Source organism: Antedon mediterranea, chromosome 1 (assembly GCF_964355755.1).
Source record: "Antedon mediterranea chromosome 1, ecAntMedi1.1, whole genome shotgun sequence".
Taxonomy (NCBI): domain Eukaryota; kingdom Metazoa; phylum Echinodermata; class Crinoidea; order Comatulida; family Antedonidae; genus Antedon; species Antedon mediterranea.
In genome coordinates this window covers 39,620,514-39,644,457 of record NC_092670.1, presented here as the reverse complement: position 1 = coordinate 39,644,457, position 23,944 = coordinate 39,620,514, and the positions used below count along the sequence as shown (strand labels likewise).

Here is a 23,944-nt window from a genome sequence, read left to right as displayed (position 1 = left end):
TGAAATAATTAGTTATCCGGCTATTATTATTTATTTTATTACAATTCCCGTCTAGGTTACATCAACATTAGTTGACACTGTTGCTAGTCTGTTTGAAATTGAAGATGACGTCCTCTTAGAGAGCCAGATGGAATCAAACGCTCCGAGTAGAATTATTGAATCTCTCGAAGAACAATTAGCAATCGTTGATTTAGAAAACGATAAATATGAAATGGTTACCAGCAACGTAGCAGTACAAGCGCAAATATTAAACATGGACGAACTTGACCTTGGTTTTGGGTTTGCGTCTTTCCAATCATCAGACAACAATGAAATCACGGACGTCACAGAGTTCAGTGAACAGTTGGATAACTTGGCGTCTGTCAGTATTTATATTCCTCCAGGAGTTTCGTCAATGATTACAACCTCATCTGGTATGTGAGAATATTAGTGTTATCATTACACACACACAGAGACACTGAACATCAAATAATAATAATAATATTTATATATATGTAACAATACTTTTTGGCTTAGAAAAAAAGAAACTTCATCAAAAAATAATCATACGAAGCCAAATTAAATTATTTTAACAATAATAATAATAGTTCATTGTTATATATAGCACATATAATCAAGCTCTCAATGGCCTGCACATTCTCACCCCGGTCAGTTTTTGGATCATGCACGTATGAAACGTAGAAATCATCAAAATTGTGTTGAGATGTGGAGAGCAAGGAAACACGTCCCTAGATACACACAGTGAATAAATATACATATTTTTTTACCTCATTTTCTTATTGTGCAAATATAATATTGCTTCCTTTTTTTTTGTATCAGGCAGCGACGAGTTCCGTGTGATTACAGTAGTATATAATGATAGCTCACTGTTTCCAACCACTCAGTTTGATACTGAAACCAGACGACCAAACGGTCAAGTCATTTCTCTTTCAATACCTGGAGTTGAATTGAACAATTTACCAGAACCAATTACAACAACATTTATACCATCTGAGGTAATATGGAAGACCACTTGTATGTAAATATCTATGAATTATAATGTGTCCACCTGTGTGTGCTTTTTCTTGTATGTAGATATAGGCTATGAATAATAATGAGACCACCTGTGTTTTTTCTTTGTATGTAGATATCCATAATAACATGAGACCACCTGTGTATTTTTCTTGTATGTAGATATCCATGAATAATAATGAGACCACCTGTGTGTTTTGGGATTTCAAACTTTACGGTGATGTTGGTGGCTGGTCAAGTGATGGCTGCTACTTAGCCAATGGCTCTATGGATGGCAGTGACAGACAAGTTTGCCAGTGTGACCATTTAACAAATTTTGCTGTTCTTATGGTTAGTCATCAAGCCCTGTCTACAGTATCAAACTTTATGTGACAAACAAATGTGATGTGCCCATGTATGGACATGATGATGTCATATCACTACACATCACACTTTTTGGTCAAACTAGTTTGATAGTGTTTGACGGAGCTGTAGCTATTTTTGGTTGGACACAATAAAGAGGGATATGTCATGATAGACATTCATTGGTTTTTCCTGTATACCTACAGGGGTTAAAGGTCAAATGTTAACCCATTCCTCTCATGAGTGGATTTGTTGATTTATATTTTTTTCCTTTTCAGAATTTTTATTCGGATACAATAGTGGAAAACGAAATAGCAGAATACATCACATATATTGGTCTTGGTATATCAATTGCATGCTTAATTGCAACTATTTTTACTTTCACAAGCAACAGGTAATAGAAAAATTAACACATTACTATGTAGGACCCTCTCTAAGCATTTGGATCTGTTTGAAACCTGTAAAATTTGTGCACTAAGCGTAAAAAAATTAGATGAAAATAGAACATTTTCCATCTTTCATCGAATGAAATTATCTGTGCCATTGCAGGTATATAAAATATTCATTATTTGTTTTATAACACACCTATTTTTATTGAGAGAAAAGACCTAAAACTCTTTGGAGAGGCAGTAAAAGGCTCACACTAGAGGTTGATTTTCATACACGATCAGTCAACAGCCTAGCCTTGTGTCGTGCATACCAAAATGCTATAATAATAATATGCTTTATTTAAACACAAAAACTTGGCTCAACTAGCAGTTGTTTTTCTGCAAGTATGTGTATAAAAAAAACGGGCAACAAAATTCAATTGACATATTACGAAATTGATGTCTTGATGACGTAAGAGTTCAATGGAGTAGTTATGGAAAACACAATCCTCCAATCAAATGACAAGAATCTACTCGGTCGTAGAGTACCCTCTATAAAATATCTTAAATTAAACTTTAATAAATCTCTTACGTTCTCACTCCTGAGGACGCTCAAATCATATTGATCGAAACGTCAAGAAAGTCAAACTTATATCAAGAACTCTCTTACACATATCAAGTTCCGATTCACAGTTTAAACTAACTTGCATGATTACTATTTCTTATTTCAGGAAGCTACGTAAAAGTAAACCTCAACAGATTCTGTGCCACCTGTGTGTATCGCTACTCTGTTTATACATCATCTTTCTCGTAGGGATTGACAAAAATGATAAAGAGGGCTCTTGCATAGCTATTGCCGGACTAATTCACTACTTTTTACTGACGTCAATCTTTTGGATGACTGTACAAGCTATTAATATGTATTATTCATTTGTTAAAGTTCTGGATACGCATGTTTCTAGATTTTTCCTAAAAGCGTGTCTCTTTGGTTGGGGTAAGTCTTTGCCATGTATTCAATCAGTGCTGTTTAAGACATCCAAAGGCGTATATATTTGTGGAATACTCAAACTTATTTTATGTAATTTAAAATTGTTGATCAGTTGTGCACTAACTGATTTGATGATAATTAGTAGTGGAGCTGTAGCTTGGTGGTTAACGTGCTTGCCTCTAAATCCAAAGGTCCTGACCTCTAAATCCAAAGGTCCTGACCTAGTGCCAGGGTTGTAACTCACAACTCTTTCAACTCCACTCCTAAGCCTGAGATGAGACTTATTATAAAATAGTTTTACCTGTAATTGGCGAGTTTGTGCTCACTGTTGGATGCGTATGAAATAAACAATTTTTTTTTTAATATGACAATTCAAAATAAAGATAGAAATAATGACATCATTATTACAGTACCATCTGAACATAATGATGACATTCATGTTATAATCTTTATTTTACAGGCATACCAGTTGTGATTGTTGTTGTAACTATAGCAATTGATGTCGATAATTATGCAAATACAGACAACTAGTAAGTGAATCATTTCTGAATTATTTAAACCCCAAAATTACTACAAATTAATTCCCAAATGTTGAAATTTAAAATGCAAAAGGACATTAGGCTCAGTTCAGCACTTACATTTTACCATTTTTAGGCCTTGTCTGCTGAATCAGCCATTTCTGGTTTCATAATACATGTTATTAGTTGTGAAAACATTTTCTTCTTCTTTCTGAAATGTTTTCACTATTTTCATTAATGTTATTAGTTGTTTTTGTTTCGTTGCAGTTGTTTCCTTGTTCTAACCCGCATGTATTACAGCGTAGCAATACCCATAGCAATCCTATTGATCTTTAACGTGGTAATATTTGTGATGGTGTTATACAGTCTAAGTAAACTGGGCAAAGTATCAAAACAAGCTCACCAAACTCAGAAAAAAAATAAAGGCATGCAACTACTGCAGAACGCAGTTTGTATATCTGTAGTGATGGGAATGACGTGGCTTATTGGGTTCTTTGCAATCGGTACGGCCTCTACGATGATCCAGATACTCTTCTGTATCCTGAATTCTCTTCAAGGTTTCTTTATATTTGTCATGTATTGTTTGAGAAGTAGAGATGTTCGTAAATATTGGAAACGTCAGTATAGGCAATGGACAGGCCAGACCAGGAGACGTTTTAAATCGCTATCGTCGACTTTCCGAGGAACCAGAAGTAGTACTTGGTATTCCAGTGATCGTAGGAACAGTTCTTTTGCCGCTTCTAAAAAAGTGTCGGACTTTTCATCCACTTCGCATGGAAATGGCACGGTTACAAACACAAACACAGACTTGAGGCGACACAGTTCAAACAATAACCAAGTTTCATTTGGCAAAACGCCAAATGGTTTGAGTTTTAGTAAATAGTTGATTGTTTTCTAATTTATAATAATAATAATAATAGTTCATTCTTATATAGCGCATATAAGCAAGCTCTGACTGCGCCGCTGCACATTATTACCCCGGTCATTTTTTTTATCAAACATGTATGGAAACATACTCCCATAATGCAGCTAGAAATCAGCGCAAAGTTATGTCTTGGTGTAACGGTATCCATTTTATATATCTGGGTGGAGAGACACAAATGTAAGTAAAGGATCTTGCCTAAGGATCAAGCAATGTGGCGAGAGTTCGAACCACGATCTCACGATCAGTAATCCAACTTCCAACACACTGCGCCACATGCCCTTAATTTAAAATAAAAATAATTTATCGTATAGTGATTGAACAAAACATGGTTTAGTGGTTTCAATTTAACAAACAAATAATTGCATATTTAAAAATGGTGGTGATGAAATTAACAAATACATTATTTAAGTTAATCTGCATTAAATAAAATAGTATTATATTTTGTAATACTTTATTATAAAAAGGTACTGATTTTGTAGTACCTGGTATCATAAACAAATTAAAAGTAAGGGTGGAGTGCAATAAGATAAACTTAACTTAATCATAGGTTTAATATAATAGTTACGTACAGTACTTATTAGGTATTAGGCTATACTGTTTATTTTTTGCCTAGAAGGCACGTATTAAATCCATTTATTAATTATGTACGTTGTATATTGTAAAAATATTTTATTTATCAGTAATTATATAATGTTATTTAAAATAAAAATAGTTTCTTAACAAATAATGAAAACAAAATTTAACAAAATTGAAAGAAATTAAAGTTTGATATTGTTTTACTGTGCGTAGAGCCAAGCTTAGTGATGTGCAAAATAACATGCATGATTTTAAAGATATAATGTCCCCCCTAAATTTTATTATTCAATTTTTTTTATATGCCATTTTAATGTCACATAATTCTTATTCACTTTACCAAAAATTGGATCGGAAAAAAAATTATTTACCTGTAAAAATGTAAAAATTACTTAAATTGTCAGTCAAAGACAATGTTTTTGTTTAAAATTAATTGTTTCTTTTGTCTTTTTATAAGTGAAATAATTATTCTTTTGTTAAACTTTATTAAAACTGCAAAATGGCCTATTTAAAGTCTGATTTGATTCACCTTCATTGTTCATGTTTTTTATGCAGTCACCCATCCGTAACAGTCATAGCGCGTGTGACGTAAAAGTGGGCGGTGGTGGTGTGATGGCGGTACGCGTGTTTAAATCTTTGATCTCGTTAGTGCAATTTTAGAGGGCGTTGTTGCATATAATTGTCCAGAGCCATATGTATAAAGAGTTACGACATTGGATTATAGTCACGTGATATGCAGATCAAAATGTGTCAAACTTGTCTGCATTAATGCATGTAAAGTATAGGAGCAACAAAATACTTTAAACTTTTTCTTATATTTAAAAAAATGTAATTGCACATTTTACGGTGAAATATCGATGTGCACAGCGTACAGAAGTACTTGCGCCAAAGAATATTGCGCGCGCGTGCTCTAGTACATTATAACGTTCGATTGATTGATTTTGGAACAAAACATCCCATAACTACGTCCCATTAATAACAATTATGTAATATTTTCAATTCATAATGCATGCTTTGATGACTAAATAAAATAATAAAGTGTCGTGGATATATTTGTTAATATATTGAATAGGGTATGAACAATATTAAAATAATAAAGGCAAATTATTACAAATGAAATGATGAACGAGTCTCTGAAAGTTTGCGGTGTCAAAAACACACAGAGAGCCATATACTGTATAAAAAGAGGGGTGAATTTGTGTGTTTTTGTATTGGTTCATGCTTTGATGTATCCTGACTTGCATGTAGGCCCTAGCATTTATTCTTTTGTTATTATAGACACAATATATATATGTTACCAAATTAATACCATTAATAAAATTAATTACTAAAATAAAAACGGAATATAAAGCGTTATTTCATAGACAAAAAAATCTAAAAATAATGCATGAACTATAGGAAAACGCTATACAAAAGAGACGCGCGCGCCCTCAGCGTGCGAATTCTTTGACACAAAAATGGCTTCTAATTTTCAATGTCGTAACTCTTTATATATGGCTCTGTAATTGTCAGTTTCTTGTGGTATGTTGACAGATCATCATCGATCAACAACAATCGATTGTGTGGTCGAGAGATTAGCGCATTTCTCACGTTTTTATAGCCAGCAGACAGCGTCCTTGAAAGCCAAATAATAATTTATAATTTTGTCAAAAGACTACCTGAGGCTGAAGGTAAGTACTGAGTAGACCTAGCCAGGATTTTTATAAATTTGTTAGGTTATGCCTAGCTAGGCCTACTTTAGTCTTTATACTCATTCATGCCAAACCGCCACTTGCTATAGTTAGGCCACAGCTGTTCCCGCGCTATGCATAATTTTTCTGAAAGCGCCCTCAGAGACGGAGGAGGGTGGTAGCAGACGACGTTCACAGAGTGATTACGGAAACCGCGCGAGCCTTGAATTCTATTTACATTGTCAACGAAATCGGCGATTATGATAACACTTTTATCGTCGAAGTGTAAACATCATATATAAACATTTTGATTAGCGTATTCATACATGTTATTATAAAATAATCATTCTACCTAAGATTTAGGGTGAAATATTAAATAAATTATTATAAAGTGTATTTTTTTTAATAAATCAACGACTAGGCCTAGGCTAGGCCTATATACGGAAGTAAAACAATAACAACGATGAACAGCGCCACATAGTTGTAAACAACGTAAGTTAATAAAATTATCCTTGAATCTGTACTTATTTTGTTTGCAATCTTAATTATTAAGTAATACTATATTTACTAATCTATGTGATAAATCAATATTATATAAATAAATAGGTTTAGGAAAGGTAAAAAGGTGACGGTAAAAAAATTGAATAAATCGGCCGAATGTACACCTCTCTTTCCGAACGAACTGTGTAACGGTTGGCTACACACGAATTAGAGGCGCGGGGATGACCGCGCCGAGCGTACCTAATATGCTGGCCTAAACTCTAGGCCTAGGAATTGATTGTCAAGTTATTTTGTAGTCTACCTTGTCGAAAGTTGAAAGTGTTAATTTTCTCATATATCTATCTATATGTTTATAAATTATTTTGTATGTTGCAAGTAGGCTGGTAATATTTATTATACTGAGGTAGGCCTATACATTTTGAATATGTACCATTGTATAGCCTATTACTGTAGGCCAAAGACTATATCAACATTTTTTTGTTTTGCAGAACATGGAGTTTCACGGAAAGGCGCTGTCGTCAATATGTTTCTGTTGTGGGAAAAAAATTAAACGTAATGATGAAAGATATAATTTAGAAAATATGAAAATCACACCACAATCATTTGATGTTGAAAATATTAATCTTCCCAAAGCACTATGTTCAACCTGCCATTCCAAATTTTGTAAGGGACATATTTTGACACCTTTTCAGTTTCAATCGCATAGCGAAAATCATTGTGTAACCTGTTACTTGTATACAAATTAGCAAAGACCAGGCCCAAGACCGAAGCCTTCTAATCTAAGAAGCAAGAGTGGTATATTTTCGAAAGATATCACTCCACTTCCTGCAGTCAGTCGGCAGTTTGTAATTTTTAACCAAGTTGATGAAATCTATCAGTGCAATATTTGCAACAACCTGTTGTCACTTGATAGCATCCAGACACCCTGTTCCCATTTCTTTTGTACCTTCTGTGTCAATAAATTATTTAATGCCCTTTTGAAACCATCAATTCCATGTTTTATTTGCGGCTTCAATTTTAATAAAGATAATCTGATCAAAATTCCAACAATTTTAGAACATTCATTAACTTCTGTTTCACTTACATGTCGCATATGCAAGGAAGAGTTATGTTTAATGGGAACAGTAGACCATAGTTGCAAGACCGACAAAGAACAGGCGTCTATTTCGTGAGATCCCTACCTGTATAGACTCTACATATGCCATTATTCCCAATATGGACACCCCTTCCAGACTACCAACACCACTGTTGGTTTGTGCAATTTATGACTATTCAAAATGCTGTGCATCAAATTGAAGAAACTACAGCTGCAAGTAATGTGTACCCTACAGAACTGACAAAATTGACTCATAAACTGGTACACAAAGATGTGACAAATGGGCAAATGTCTTTAAAAACGCAAGGGCGGGTAAGATTTAAATTCTGTTTTTGGCGGATAGAGGGATAGAATATCATGATTTCCGGACATTTTTTATTGTTGATCGTTAAAGTTACGGGGATCAACAGAGTTGTAACGCCAAAAGTGATTGAATCATGTAGTGTACAACCCACTGTGTATATTAATGTTAAAAAAAATTAAAGTTCTACTGTTAACAACTTATTTTTGGGGTAAAACATCATTTTTTTGGTCAAAAATGATTGCTAAACCCCGCAAACCTCCAAAAAACTATAGCAAACCCCACCGAACCAACATAAAAGTGATTAAATAATGTAGTGTACGACCCACTGGGTATATAAATTATAAAATTTCTACTGTTAACTACTTTTTGGGGGATAAAACATCATTTTTTGGTTAAAAATTAGCAATAATTTTTGACCAAAAAATGATGTTTTACCCCAAAAATAAGTAGTTAACAGTAGATTTAATATTTTTTTTACATGGATATACCTAGTGAGTTGTACACTACATGATTCAATCACTTTTATGTTGGTTCAGTGGGGTTTGCTATATTTTTTGGGAGGTTTGCAGGGTTTAACAATCATTTTTGACCAATAAAATGATGTTTCACCCCAAAAATAATTAGTTAACAGTAAAAATGTAATATTTTGTTTACATGGATATACGTTGTACACTACATGATTCAATCACTTTTATGTTGGTTCGATGGGGTTTGCTATGTTTTTTTGGAGGTTTGCGGGGGTTTGCAGGGTTTAGCAATACCCCCTGTTGTTAGGTTGACAAACATAAAACAGTTGGTGTTCGACTACTTAAATCAGTATGACATGTAAGTTCAACTTTATTTCATTATTATTCTATTATGGTTAACAATTGTACTGTATTATATCTTTATGTAACCTTTATACAATTTTAGATGCCAAATTTCTCACTTATACAATTATTTATTTAGGTCAGAACAACCGTTGCACTACCATGATGGTGATATTTTTTTTTAATTTGGTGGGGACAAGGGTGGGAATTCAACGAAATTCGAGCTCCAACTTTGTTGTTTGGAGAAACCAAATGCTTTGTACAACATAATGGTTGTACTTGTCTTTGAGGCTCCAGACTTGACAGTCAATATCGAGAAGGGACTAGACCTTATATTAGATGAAATAATGGAGTTGGAAGGATGTCAGTGGACTTCCCCAACAACACAACAGTAAGTTAATGCAATCATCAAACCATGATTTATATTTTTTTAAACCCTACTGTATAAAGAAGAATAAACTACTATCATGTAATTTGCCAATGATTTACATGACAGATAGTTAATTTTGTGTCTAATATATAAAAGTAATTTTTTTTCAGAACCCACAAAATCAGATTGTTCGTGTTTGGGGATTATGACTTCCTTTGCCGGTTATATGGATTGATTGGGCCAAATGGTGAGTACATTTTGTTTATGTTTTTTTTGTTTGTTATGTTTATTTCACCAAATTGTAATTTCAGAATTATTAGTATCATAACATTAACATGTATTACCTTTATTCTCCATTATATAATTCCATGTATTACAAAATTAATATTTTCTAGGTATCAATTCCAGCACTTCATATCTCGCTAGGTCTCTTTAAGAAGATGTATGATCAACTTGAAAAAGAAGTCCATAACTTAGATCTCATCATATTTAATATGAGACAGGATGCTGCTATTCAGATTGGTAAAAACTTTTTTTTTCTAATAAAATGTTGACATTTTTCCAGAAAAATTTCCAATTCATGATCACTATAAATTAACTTAATATCATTAGGTAGTAACCTGCCAGACTTTGAGAAGACAATTTTGCAAGCAGCATCAAAACGAAGTTCATGTACACAAAAAATCAGTTCTGTAAATGAGGAGCTTGATGAACTGAGAAATACACTCTCTCTGTCACTAGTGAAGCACAATGATGCTAACGAAATTTCTGAAATCACCAACAAAATATATCTGAAAGAACAAAGTGTTAAAGACTTGGTTAGTTAATTTTATTTTTTAGTTTACTAAACTATTCAATTAGAAATAATCACTAAAAGCAAAATATGTATTTGTGTTTCAGCAATCTACTATATATGAAGAAATCAAATATGCAACCGGATCATTATGTACAGAAATGGACAACATTTTAACAGCAAACAAAATTCCCCGACAACAATATCACAGGAAAAGTTTTGTTGGCAATCATGTGTATAGAGCATGCAAAGTAAGTACTAAAATGGTCAAAGTCTCTTAATTAAAGAAATTATGAATATCTAATTACAAACTAGATTTAATTCGTCACTATGACGAATTATAGGTTATATGCATTGATTTAAATAAAGATAATTGATTTTTAAAAGATATATTGATTGATTGATTTTCTCAGAATCTTTAATTATTTATAATATATGATAGGACCTTGCTAACGCGAACACCATAGCCGGTATCACAATCCGATCAAAGATCCATATGCGTATAATGTCATAAACCACATTTGTTGTTACATAATAATAAAGACATAAGTTAATTTTTATCTAGATTTCATTATAAATCATGTGTATAATCTATACACTAAGAAATAAATTTGAACAAACAATACGGATAATAAAAAAAAACTTATTTTGTTTCGTTTCCCAAGGTGAGACTCGATCTCGGTACTTGAATGCTATAGACGCGAGCAAAGACCACCGAGCCATACACAACTGACTAAAAGTTATGGAAAGATTCCTCCGTGTATTTACTATGCAGTAACCACTTTGGTGCAGATAGATTATTACATACCGCAATGAATTATAATGTTTTACTATGATGACATCTTTAAAAATTAAAAAAAATGATGCACTGTCAAACTATATACTTTTAACTTTAATATATGAACTTCTTAAGGAAGAAAGTTAACGTTAAGTTTGTTATTTTGGCCTAAGAAAATGTTATAATTTGTTTGATTGTCGAAATTAATTTTGTTAAATTTAATATGCCATTAATGATGACTTAATCAACTTTTGTTCTTCTAATTTCATAATAAATCATACATATGATACATACACTTCAAGAAAATTAAATAAAAAATAGGTGTTCCCGAGCATTCTAACGATATATATTAATTTTAAAATTTAGCATATTTTCACCATTTTGTTAACTTACACGTGCGTAGCCCGTCACTTTTGACGTGCTCGTATAACGCTGTTTCGCGTTGAAAAGTGAATAAAATATGATGATATTATTAAAGAAAGGTTATACAACAGTAATCGGATACAAACAGTGCGCATTAACGTTTGACGCGCAGTGCGCGTGCAAAAATCTGCGCACTCATGGCAATTTTTAAACGCTTAAAATTGCCTGAAACGTACTCTAATTTCATCGAAAATAAATTCTGACAATTTTGAACATTTTAAGCGCGCGTACGCATGCGTTATATGCGCTACGCACGTAATTGTATTGCCATATGATGAAATATGACCTGAAATTTATGAGTACCAAATTTTGTTTAAAAGTGATTCATGCTTGTGAAGATATGATTACAAACGTGATTTCGTTAAATCGCGCGTAGACCGCGTAATGTTTGATTGCGCACCGTGAAAACATAACCACATCGATTCCTGGCCATAAGGAATATACTCTGAAAAATTTACTTAGTTAGATGAAACTGATATCAAGATAATTAACGGACAAATAGTGCTAAGGAAAGAATAAATAAATAAATAAATAAATAAATAAAGAAATAAATAAAGATTCTGACAGAATCAAGAGGTTATATGCATATCATGCATATAACCTAATTAAATTGACATAAAGATGAATAACTCTCTTGCACACAAATTGTCCAACACTCAAAAATACCATTCTTTTCTCAGTTTAACATTATAGACAAGTTAATGGATGGATTGGAAATTGTATTGAAGCAACAGATGCATCATTGCAAAGACAAACACACAACCATTCTAGCGACAAAACTGTCGAAGATAAGACAGTCATTTACGCCACCATTTAAACTGTTTAGTCAAGTTCATGCATGCATCAACCATACACGATTCATTGATGATCCTGAAATTGATGCATATGGTAAGTCCAAAATAAAAAATAATACAGTAGTGCATTATACAATGAGATTTTTGTGCAAAATCATGTTTAAAAGCATGAAAAGGGGTATTGCAACCATCAAGAATAACAGTAGATATACATAAGAATAACTCTTAATAATTTTTAATTTCTTCAATATAGAACATGCAATAAAGTCATTCTCTGTAGAATACAGAAAGATTTCCCCCGGTGTGTGGTACAGCCGAAACTCCCCATGTTGGAGCATCACTCTGTACCATTTATGCGTCGATGGAAGGTGGGCATCGGCCTACTTGCAGAACAAGGTGGAGAATTAATCCACTCAGAGTTCAACAGACGGAAAAGGGCAGTTCATTGTATAAGAAATAATCTTGATCAGCTAATGTCTATAATGAAATCCCATCTGACATTTACCTCTCCAGAAATACAGCAGGTACAAATACCAATCAAGAAATCCAGAAAATCAGAAGACTGAATAAAGAATGAAAACATGGGGATGTGTAAAATATTGTACATACATATGTGATTAAACAAGAAAATAAAATTTACCTCAGGGCTTTAATTTGATGATCTGGTATACACGCTCATCATACTTGGTACTGTTGGATTCAATTTTACTTCCTCTTTCACAAGTTCAGTTTCAAAACCCAAATGTGAAGAACAATTTAAAAAAAACCATTTAAAAACAAATTATACTACAGTATTTTATTCCAAATTTTCAATTTTATAGTTTGCCGTACTGTATGATGTAAGACAAAAAATGTCTTGATAAATTTCAATTCAATTTGTTGATTATTATTAAAATCAATATTTTTCATTTTTGCAATTAAATAGCCATTTAAAAAAAAGGACAGAATTGGTTATGGTTTTATATATTAGTATACTTAAATTTAATGTGTGCTGTAAAACAATAAAGTGTTTTTTAATAGAAAAAATGACTTACCAAACACCAATTGTTTTTCACATTTCTAACAATAGCATACCATTTCTTCGTTTTCCAGTACTACTAGGGCCTAGGCCTGAACAAAAATAGTTATATTGTATCATTATGTATTATGAATATATATGGACTGGTACATGGAATGTGAATATAATGTTACTACAGTGTAAATAAATTTGTTGTTGCATGGTTAATAAATGTTTCACTAGGCTAGCCTACTACTACTACGTACTACTGTAGTTTACTAACTAGGCTTCCAAGCTTAGCCAGTAGTAGAATTAGGCCTGGAATTGAATCTCATCAACATTTATTGTTTGTATGTGACTTGTAATTGTATTGTAAAATATAAAAATCCCTTACATCCACGACCAGTTAAACTATTCTCTCTACTCACTAAAACTAGGCCTACTACTAGCCACAGCTACACCGGGTAGGCCTAGTAATACTACCCTAGTAGTAGGGGAGTAGTGACCCACAACACATTTGACAGGGGCCTATTTAGACTAGGCCTAGGAGATGCCATAGTTGCTGCACTGCTCACTGCACATGCCAGCTCACACTCTGCTTCGAACCAGACTAAGGTTGAACGGGTTAAACGGCCATCGATATCATCAGCAGGCACCAGCGAGGAGTGGGACTACTTCCTGTCAAGGTGGAATGAGTATGCTGAAGCTACCAAAATCACTGGAAAGGAAAGAAACGTCCAGCTGCTGGAATGCTGCGATGATCAGCTAAGGAAGGACCTGATCCGATCAACCACAGGTGTATTAACTACAAAGCCCGAAGCAGATATCCTCGCTGGAATGAGAAAGTTGGCTGTTAGAGAGGAGAATCGCATGGTTGGCCGTGTAACTCTCCAAGACATGAGTCAAGATCGAGATGAGATTATACGGTCGTTTGCTGCACGTGTTCGTGGACAGTCGTCTGTTTGCAAATCCACTGTAAAGTGTACGAACTGCCAGACCGATATCTATTATTCGGATGAGATGGTGAAAGATGTTTTGGTACGTGGCCTGGCAGATCAGGAGATTCAGCTTGACCTACTTGGGGAGCGCAACCAAGATATGACATTGGAAGCTGTCATTTCGTATATTGAGGCAAAAGAAGCTGGTAAGCGCTCTTCGTCTCATCTTACAACTACAGGAGCATCGGCCAGCAGCTCATATCGACAACTGCAAAAGCAACAGGCTAACAATGCGCAGGCAGGTATGTCGATCTTCGTCAAGGAAAGGTGATGCTAACAGTACCACAGCGTTGTGTACAACATTTCATGCAGATATGGTCGTTGCTCGGCCTCTTGCTCTTGACCATCACATATATGATGGCTTGAATGACACTTGGATTCGAAAGAAAGCAGGACCACATCCATTCACCACATTTATGGTACAAGCCTTACCAGAGGACTATCAAGCACTGGGGTATAACCTCGCACAAAGTACTCCAAAAATTGAAGCCTTGGTCATGGCTGATACTGGTTGTCAAAGTTGCTTAGCTGGTACTGATATTTTACGTCGGCTGCAGATGAAAGTAACTCAGCTCCTACCAGTCTCGATGAAAATGAAAGCTGCAAATAAGGGTGGAATCACGATACTTGGTGCCGCCATCCTTGGATATAGTGGTGTGGACAAACTTGGTAAGACTGTCACAACTAGACAAGTTACGTATATCACCGAAAGCTCAGAAAAAATATTCCTTAGTCGTGCGACATGTATAGCACTCGGTATAGTCTCCCAATGATAGGTGAAACGTCTAGGTCGGTGCCGATTACGACAACCCTCTCCGCCCAGGAACTTGAGACTATCACGTGCAAGTGTCCACTCAGAAAAGCACCACCACCTATGCCAAACAAACTGCCCTGTGAGGCTACAGACGGGAATAGACAAAGGCTTGAAAACTTTCTGTTAGAGTATTATGCATCAAGCACCTTCAATGTCTGCGAACACCAACCACTGCCTCTTATGAAGGTTAAGCCTATGAAGTTGATGATTGATCCCGAGGCCAAACCTGTGGCACATCACACTCCAGTCCCAGTTCCTCTCCACTGGCGAGAAGCGGTTAAGGCTGGCATAGATCAAGACGTCCGACTTGGGGTTATTGAACCTGTTCCAGTTGGTGAACCAGTCACTTGGTGTCATCGTATGGTCATATGCGCTAAGAAGAATTGTAAGCCAAGACGCACAGTTGATTTACAGTCATTGAATACACATGCTACACGAGAGACCCACCATACACAGTCACCGTTTCAACAAGCACGCTTAGTGCCTGCAAATAAAAAGAAAACTGTATTTGACGCATGGAATGGCTACCACAGCATCCCCATACTGCAGGAAGATCGACACTTTACAACTTTCATCACTCCATGGGGAAGGTGTCGCTACTGCGTCGCACCACAAGGTTACATAGCTTCAGGTGATGGTTATACACAAAGGTACGATGAAATTGTGTCTGACATTCCGGATAAAACAAAGTGTGTCGATGATGCCATCCTATGGTCAGATAATTTGGAACACAGCTTCTTCCATGCAGCGAAATGGCTAGATGTTTGCGGTAAAAACGGTATAACACTGAACCCATCCAAGTTCACATTTGGACAAGATACAGTAGAATTTGCCGGATTTCAGATATCACCAACATCTGTCCGTCCATGTAAAAAATACTTGGATGCGATAATGGAATTTCCTATACCGAAGAATATATCTGACATACGATCTTGGTTTGGTTTGGTAAATCAAGTTGCCTATGCTTTTTCTGTAGCTGATCGAATGATACCGTTTCGACAACTGTTGAAACCTGGGACACCATTTGAATGGAACAATAACCTACAACATATATTTGAAGAATCCAAACTCATTATAGTCAGTGAGATCGAGGAAGGTGTTAGAATATTCAACAATATGCGACCTACATGTCTTGCTACAGATTGGTCCAAGACGGGTATCGGATTCTGGCTGCTTCAGAAGCATTGCGAATGTCCATCTACCATACCATTCTGCTGCAGTACAGGTTGGAAGATCACGCTAGTTGGTAGTCGATTTACAAGCTCAGCCGAATCACGATATGCTCCAGTTGAAGGTGAAGCGTTGGCTGTCACATATGCACTTGAGAGAAAGCACGCTATTTTGTCCTAGGCTTTAATGATCTCACTATTGCAGTTGATCATAAGCCTCTATTAAAAATGTTTGGTGACAGATCATTGGAGGACATTCCAAATGGATGTCTACGAAACCTAAAAGAGAAGACACTCCGGTACAGATTTCGAATGATTCATATCCCCGGAGCACGTCACCGAGCTGCTGACGCAATCTCTCGACACCCATGTGGCCCTAAGAATGTTCTTACACCAGTGCTTACGGACGAGGCCAGTATAACCAACCTCAACAACATGGAGACTACCTCACCAGTATTCTGCCTTCGGACCGACGATGTTGACTCAACCAGTGAGAGTGTCGATCAACAGTTACTTACCTTCAGCTCTATGGCGTTGGACGATCTACAATGTATTACGTGGGATAAAGTCAAGCTGGAGACAAATAGCGACGACAACATGGCCAATCTGCTCACTATAATTGAGTTGGGTATGCCTCACTCACGCCATGAACTGCCTGGTATGCTCCGTGAATACTTTTCGATCCGTGAGGACTTGAGTTCCATCGATGGTGTCATACTATATAAAGACCGCATAGTTGTGCCACCTCGATTACGGCAAGATGTCCTAAAATCGCTACATGCTGCACATCAGGGAGTTTCGTCAATGATCGCACGAGCTGAAGCATCAATTTTTTGGCCCGGTATTACAAAGGAAATTCAGGCTTATAGAGAGAGATGTAATGACTGCAACAGGATGACACCGTCTCAGCCTGCAGCACCACCTTATCCGCCAATGTATCCACGGTACCCATTTCAGTGCTTGTTTGCAGATTTTTTTCACCACAAGGGGAATAGCTACCTAGTCATCGTCGATAGATATTCAAACTGGCCAATAATCGAAAAAGCATCTGAAGGGGCACAAGGACTCATAGCCACGCTCCGTCGGGTGTTTATGACCTTCGGTATCTGTGATGAACTATCTTCAGACGGAGGACCTGAATTCACATCAGGAAATACTCAGGAATTCCTGAAGTCGTGGGGCATTCATCACCGCCTATCATCAGTTGCTTTCCCGCAATCTAATTGTAGAGCAGAGGTAGGAGTGAAAACAGCCAAGCGCTTGATAACCAATAACACAGGCCCCCATGGTGAACTGGACACTAATGGATTTCAACAGGCAATTCTTCAGTACAGGAACACACCGGATCCAATAACCAAAACATCTCCCGCTATATGTGTCTTTGGACGTCCGATTAAGGATCTGATACCAATTCTTGAAAGCAAATACTTGCCGCATCCGACATGGCAGAGCACTTAGAAGACCGTGAAATGGCACTTCGGAATCGCCACATGCATTCTGCAAAGTACTGGACGCAACACACTCGCCGTCTTCCACCCTTAATTGTGGGTGATTTGGTACGAGTCCAAAACCAAACTGGCCCACATCCAACTAAATGGGACAAGACAGGAACAGTCGTCGAAGTACGCCAATTCGACCAATATGTGGTAAAGAGATTGCTAGTCTCTTGGTTTAGTTCCTTAACTACGATAAAAGACTACAACGTAAAATACTCACCATTATAATAGTCTTTGTATGATAATAATGAGTGAGTAGTAATAATATAGGTTTAGTTTCCGTCGTCGACTTCTCAAGTGTCCCAAACGTACTTGACGTTCCAAGATACGCACGGCGGAGCGCGTCCAGGTGTTTAGAACGACGCGCTCCGCTTAAGCATCTGTGTAGCGGCACTACATTCCTCCTTGTTTTATTTCTTTTGTCTTCCCTCTTGTTCTTCTACACACGTACTTGCTCTTTCTTTCTTTTCTTCCACTTCATTTTTCTTCTTTTTTTTTTTTTTTAAACACAACAATAACACAACATACATACATAGAATTCCAGAAAAAGAAACTACCAAGAACCCGATAAGAATTTTGTTAAAAAAAATGAACTAATTGGAATTAATTTTAAAATTAATTTAAATAAATTTTCATTAATTTGGTCTTGGATTTTTTTTTTTTTTTTTTTTTTTTTTTTTTTTTAACCTATTCATAGGCAAACTGGGCGTGGAAGTGGAGGTTTTCCAAGAATCCCTCCAACATCCTAACCGCCGCTGCCCTCAGCTGGCCACTTCCCGGCTGAGCCAAACGCTCCACCACCTCCCGATTGGCATTGAATGCCGACCGCAGAGCAACTCTGTCGGCCCGCCTTAACTGGCATAACAGTGGCGTGGGTGAATGGATGTTGTTTTCCACGTTCGGTTGCCACCGTGCTTGGCGTGATGATGGTCCGGTCCGTTGACGTAGTGGTCCAGTTGGCTTAGGAAATCGACGGCGTCTGGGCTCCGCCGAGGTAGGCCTACCATACCTCTGGCACAGCTCCACAAATGCCCCCTTATTATCCCTAGTGGCTCTCGCCACCAGGAAAAGGAGACACCGAGTGTGGAGCAGACCCAGCGGTGACACTAACGGCGATAGAGTGTTCGACTCGGGCATCTCGAGCCCCGCCGCCTCGCCCATCGACTCCATCATCTTCCTTAGAGATTTGGTGAAGAAGAATCCAGGCTGGATTCTCCCCTCGGCGTTGAAAAGTGCTACCGCCTTGGTGACACTCCCGCCGCACTCCGGAACGAGTTTCACTAACTCCTGGATGAAACTCCAGCGCCGAGATGAGGTGGTCGACGATACCTCCGGCGATGTTTCCGTCATGAATGGCGGTATGTGGTGCGTCAGGTGTTGTTTTGGGTTTTCGGGCACCCGGCCACATCCTGCCACTGGACACAGGAATGCCCGACGTGACCGCTTACCCGATTCCCTCTGACCGCCTTCAGGATGAGGTCTTTTGTTGTCTTTCGACTGTTTGTCGGCCCTTCCCTGAGATTTAACTTTTGGTACCGCCCCAGCACTAGGTGGAACAGCACTGGTCGCCGTACCAACGAGACGGACGTCTCGGCACGCAAAGTCCGACTCCTTACTTCCCGGAGTTCGCCATACCTTCACGGCTGGCGCGGCGGGAAGCAACTCTTTACGAAAAATGGAGGGGGACTTTGGCCTCTCCGGCGATCCTGCCAAGACCTCTGGCGTCTCTCTGCCCTCAACTACTGGCGGATCTAGGTCCCCGACCTCCATCGCCACATCATCTTCTTCCAATCCAGTAGGTGAAGGTGGAGACTTCCGTGTCGCAGTTGGTTTGCCCAACGGCGGGAAGTCTTCCACCTGAAGTAGGAACAGTTCCTCCTCCACCGTTACATGATCGGAAGTAGTGCAGTTATCCATCTGTAAAACATTAAGAGGCAAAGCACAGGTTAGTATAGTACTAGGACAAGGAATACCTCGAAATGCTTGAGTTAGTTAATCTAAAGCCTACAATTGGCGCATTTGAAACGATCGATATCAATCGCCTCCGCCGGAGTGATATTGACACATGCGCCATGATACCACTCACCACAATAATCACATTCGATCATGAACCGTCCCCCCCCCCCCCCCCACGTTTTTCGGCAGATACAGTAGAGGTTATCATCACCCCCATCTGCACCATTGTTTACCGTGGCGGTACCAGTTTGGTCAAACTTAATTATCCAGTTGGGCAACGTACGATCACGGCAAAGCTTCAATTTGTCGTGATGGATCACAAATACTTTATTTTTCAAACGTACACGGAAAGCATACGGAGCCAGCACCTCAGTAATGACACCTGGTCCTTTCCATGGGGCGCACAATGTTTTGTTCTTTCCCTTGATCGTAGTTTGATCAAGAACGTAAACCTTATCGCCTGCCATATAAGTACGTTCGAGTAGCTTAAGATCGTATTGCCGTTTATTGTGGCGTTGCATTGCTTTGAGATGTGTCCTTGCTAAACGGTGGGCGAGTTTCATATTCTCCGCCAACCGAATAGCATACTGGGCGTGAGTCAGAGAATCTTTACTCACTATTGCTTCGCCAAACACTAGATCAGGGGGTGTTAAGACTTCCCTGCCTAGCATCATCATATTAGGTGTCATGTTTGTACTACGACAAACCGTCGATCTCACAGCACTAGTTATCTGAGGTAAGAATCTGTCCCAGTCTTTTTGCTGTTTTCCGACGAAACACCGTACAGCATTCATTACGGTCAGGTTATAGCGTTCTACCTGCCCATTAGATGAAGGCCGATAAGGGGTCGTGTGAGTTTTCTTTATTTTCAACAGTTTACTTGACCGACATCGTCCGGGTAGCGTTTATAGCGATTACCGTCGATGTACCCCCGTGGCGACATTCCCATTCTACGACCCTGATTAGGATACCGTCGTTCGGACTCTCGATCTCTTGCGTCCCCTTGACGATCTATCGATCGCCAAGGAACTCGACCGCGTTCCATAGGCGCAAACCTATTGGACTCGCCGCCAGCTCGTTCATCGAAACGCATGCCATCGTCTGGATAATGAGAGTCGCGATTACGAATATCCCCGTTAGGAGTACCGTAGTTAGAATAGGAATTAAACCGCCTATCCGTGGTTACGTTTGACACAGAATTAACGTTAGGAGTAGCTCGAATTGACTGCTCCTCCTCCCCGTTAAAACTAACTGACGCATTCTTTGAAGTCACCTGATTATTAGGATTAACCTCAAGATCTGGCCCTTCAAAGACCTCGTCAGCACTGCCATTTATGATTTTCGCCGATGTCGGCGCATTACTCTTTTTAACAGAGTCAGTGCTTTTTTCGTTATGAACAAACACCGAATTTAGCACGTAGCTAATGCCATAGCTGTCTAGATCCGCAACTAATGTTGCGTCTCCGATCGCTTGCAACAACTCTTCCCAACAACGGATATTTCCTTCGGTCTCTCGATATTCGAAAACATTTTTTATAGCCCGAGAGGAAAATCCAATTGGGAAATCATTTTCGTGCTGGGCAAAGTTTATTTTGAACTTCGCCTCTTCTTGGTTTCTTTCAGTAGACATCTGCAAATGAACAAGGGTACTCGTTCAAAATACTGAGTCTCGAATTAATTAATTTTACTATCAGAATCATAATTAATTTCAGGCAACCAATGAGTAAAGTAGACAAATTATTTAGAAAGATAGTAACATACAATACAACTGTTTTTTTTTTTTATATGATACGAAAATATAAATAATAATTGACACCACACAGAAAAATAATTTATTAAAGGAAAAGACATACAAGACATAATCATAATAAACGTCCACTTCATTGATACCTAAAACAACTACAAACCAACAGTAAATAATCGCGTAATAATAGAATTCTGAGCATTCGCCAGCGTACCGGCGTGCGTATAACTAAAACTCACATCCACACATCCTAAAAATAATATTCTAAAAATAGGATGTTTCCGTAAAGTAAATAGCCAATCAGAAACTATTAGTACATAGAATTCTTTCATTGCTCAACCAATCAGAGTACGCACGTAACCGCGTCATCATCGCTTGCATTTTCATTCCCCTGGATAATGCACAGCTCGGCGCTGCACGACCCTCTCAGGTAGCGAGTATGCGAATGCAATGATCTGATTGGTTGCTGTAGCCTAGCCAATCGTATGATGCCCAAGAACTGCGCGGCAGTTTGTTCGAATGGAATAAGACCTGGATGAGATCTGAAACAATATCGAAAAACTATCGCCCAAGACTCGGAGGATCTAGGCCTAGGCCTACCCTAATACAATTGACCAGTATACCTTAAATACATTCTCAACCATCTTCCCTCTAATGAAAAAAAAAAAAATTTTTTTTCAAAAAAGGCAAAGTTTTTATTTATTTTTGCGGTTCCTGATAAACTAATAAAATAAATAAATAAATTCTTCCAACACTACTGCCGACTTCCAGTGAAGGAACGACGTAAACAACTGGCCCACTAATATGATAACTAATACTTCCTAGCCTAACCTAATCGTATATTTTCCGAAATCGGACATGAAACACGGGCCATGTCGTTTCGTTCTGGAATCACGAGTCCAGCGGGTTAACATACAAAACCCATTCACGTCACGAGCGTGAACATTCATGTCACGAGCATGAAATTCATGTCACGAGCATGAATAATAATATTCTTATACTACAGTTTCATCTAGTATAGGCCAATCGTTCATTCGTCGAATATTAAATATAAAAAATAAAAATAATAAATCCTAATCTACTATTCATCCCCAACTCTCGGAGAGAACATGAACTTATAAGAAACATTCACGTTCTTATCCTCGAGACGGTGATGAATTGGCGAGGGCCGATACATTGAATGTAAATATAAACAACGCACGTCCAGATTCGCGTATTTTCGGCGTCATATTTCGCCAGAAAAATATCGCGTTTAATTTTAATCCTCGTCGCCAATAAAGAGATTGCTAGTCTCTTGGTTTAGTTCCTTAACTACGATAAAAGACTACAACGTAAAATACTCACCATTATAATAGTCTTTATATGATAATAATGAGTCGACTTCTCAAGTGTCCCAAACGTACTTGACGTTCCAATAAGGGTTGATGGTTCTGGTAGGATCACGTTGCGTAACAGACGTTTCCTTCGAAAGTACATACCTGTATATCAACCGGAACTCAAACGTACCCACCACTGTTTCAATACGGAAGAAAAGTTCTTACAGCGCGTTTGATTGTTTTTATTAGCGCGAGCCTTTTCATGACGTCATTTGGTCTGTTTATTTTTAGATTTGCTACGTAAATGTATCGATGTGGAAGCGGTAGTATCATGCTCATAGATCATCAATTATGTCTTAAATATAAGGCTAAACACGACTATTATTATATTTTTTAATAAAATATATTACATAATTCCACAGAATATAACTTACAATTGGAATAATAAAAGAAAATACGCACAATAATAATGTAAACATAGTCGAATTTTAGAGCCTAGCGCGCGCTTCTTAACGAACGATCGAACACAGAAGCGAAAAAAAAATAACCGCTCTAAGAAACTCATATACAGAAAATCCCCCGCTATTCTTATATTCTATTTAAAGTGTAAGTGTTCTATAGGTATTTAACTGATTTATTATCTTTAAAATAAAATGTCGTTTTTTCCTAAATCCTGTAATTCACAGGTTTATAAGTTAGTGTTTCACGGTAGATATAGGGTTTATCAAAGACATCGCGGTGACTGACCTAGCTAGGCCTTCACCAGCGGCGTATTCAGTAAAAAGTAGGTCACGGGGTCAGCGTACTCTAAGGTGTCGACTACCTGAAGGGGATGGGGGAGGGGCCTAGGTTTAATTAATAATAGACAGTAGTTTAGGAAAAAACTATAAAATAACAATCTATGTATTATATAATGTCTTAAATTTTCTTTCTCAATATTGTTCTTTATTTTAATCACTCGGTTAGTTGAATTTACTGTACATCAGTCTATAGGCCTATATGCTACCTACTGTATTAAATTTATATTGTAGGCTTTATTAATACACTATACCCAAGGAAAATATTCTTTTTTCCAAACCAGTCAGTCAGTCAGTCAGTCAGTCAGTCTGTTTGATGATAGATCGTCATTATTTCTGAAGAAGCTGTCCGATCAGGACAGCGAAACTGTCAAGGTTAGTTTTTACTAATTAT

The 23,944-nt window shown here is 37.4% G+C and overlaps 3 protein-coding genes across 3 annotated transcripts in view; 2 read left to right on the top strand and 1 right to left on the bottom strand.

The window, feature by feature from the left end:
• Positions 1-5,122, top strand: part of LOC140045029 (uncharacterized) — a 32,645-nt gene extending 27,523 nt beyond the window's left edge. Inside the window, exons 54-60 of the mRNA XM_072089765.1 lie at positions 56-413; positions 820-995; positions 1,174-1,341; positions 1,632-1,747; positions 2,453-2,715; positions 3,170-3,239; positions 3,495-5,122. Of these exons, the coding sequence (XP_071945866.1) occupies positions 56-413; positions 820-995; positions 1,174-1,341; positions 1,632-1,747; positions 2,453-2,715; positions 3,170-3,239; positions 3,495-4,110 (1,767 nt within the window). The 3' untranslated portion in view covers positions 4,111-5,122. The remainder of the gene's footprint in view (positions 1-55; positions 414-819; positions 996-1,173; positions 1,342-1,631; positions 1,748-2,452; positions 2,716-3,169; positions 3,240-3,494) is intronic.
• Positions 5,123-9,109: 3,987 nt separating this feature from the next.
• LOC140063795 (uncharacterized) lies at positions 9,110-22,878 on the bottom strand. Its single transcript, XM_072110181.1, has 5 exons — positions 22,782-22,878; positions 17,958-19,654; positions 13,298-13,373; positions 12,904-12,977; positions 9,110-10,266 (listed from the first exon to the last, which is right to left on the bottom strand). The coding sequence occupies exons 1-2, from the start codon at positions 22,782-22,784 to the stop codon at positions 18,425-18,427; spliced, it is 1,233 nt and encodes a 410-aa protein (XP_071966282.1). The 5' UTR covers positions 22,785-22,878; the 3' UTR covers positions 9,110-10,266; positions 12,904-12,977; positions 13,298-13,373; positions 17,958-18,424.
• LOC140039350 (uncharacterized) lies at positions 9,924-13,515 on the top strand. The gene is made up of 5 exons (XM_072084957.1): positions 9,924-9,997; positions 10,088-10,293; positions 10,376-10,519; positions 12,150-12,357; positions 12,517-13,515. Exons 1-5 carry the CDS (start codon positions 9,970-9,972, stop codon positions 12,669-12,671), a joined length of 741 nt encoding a protein of 246 aa, XP_071941058.1. The 5' UTR covers positions 9,924-9,969; the 3' UTR covers positions 12,672-13,515.
• Positions 22,879-23,944: the final 1,066 nt, after the last annotated feature.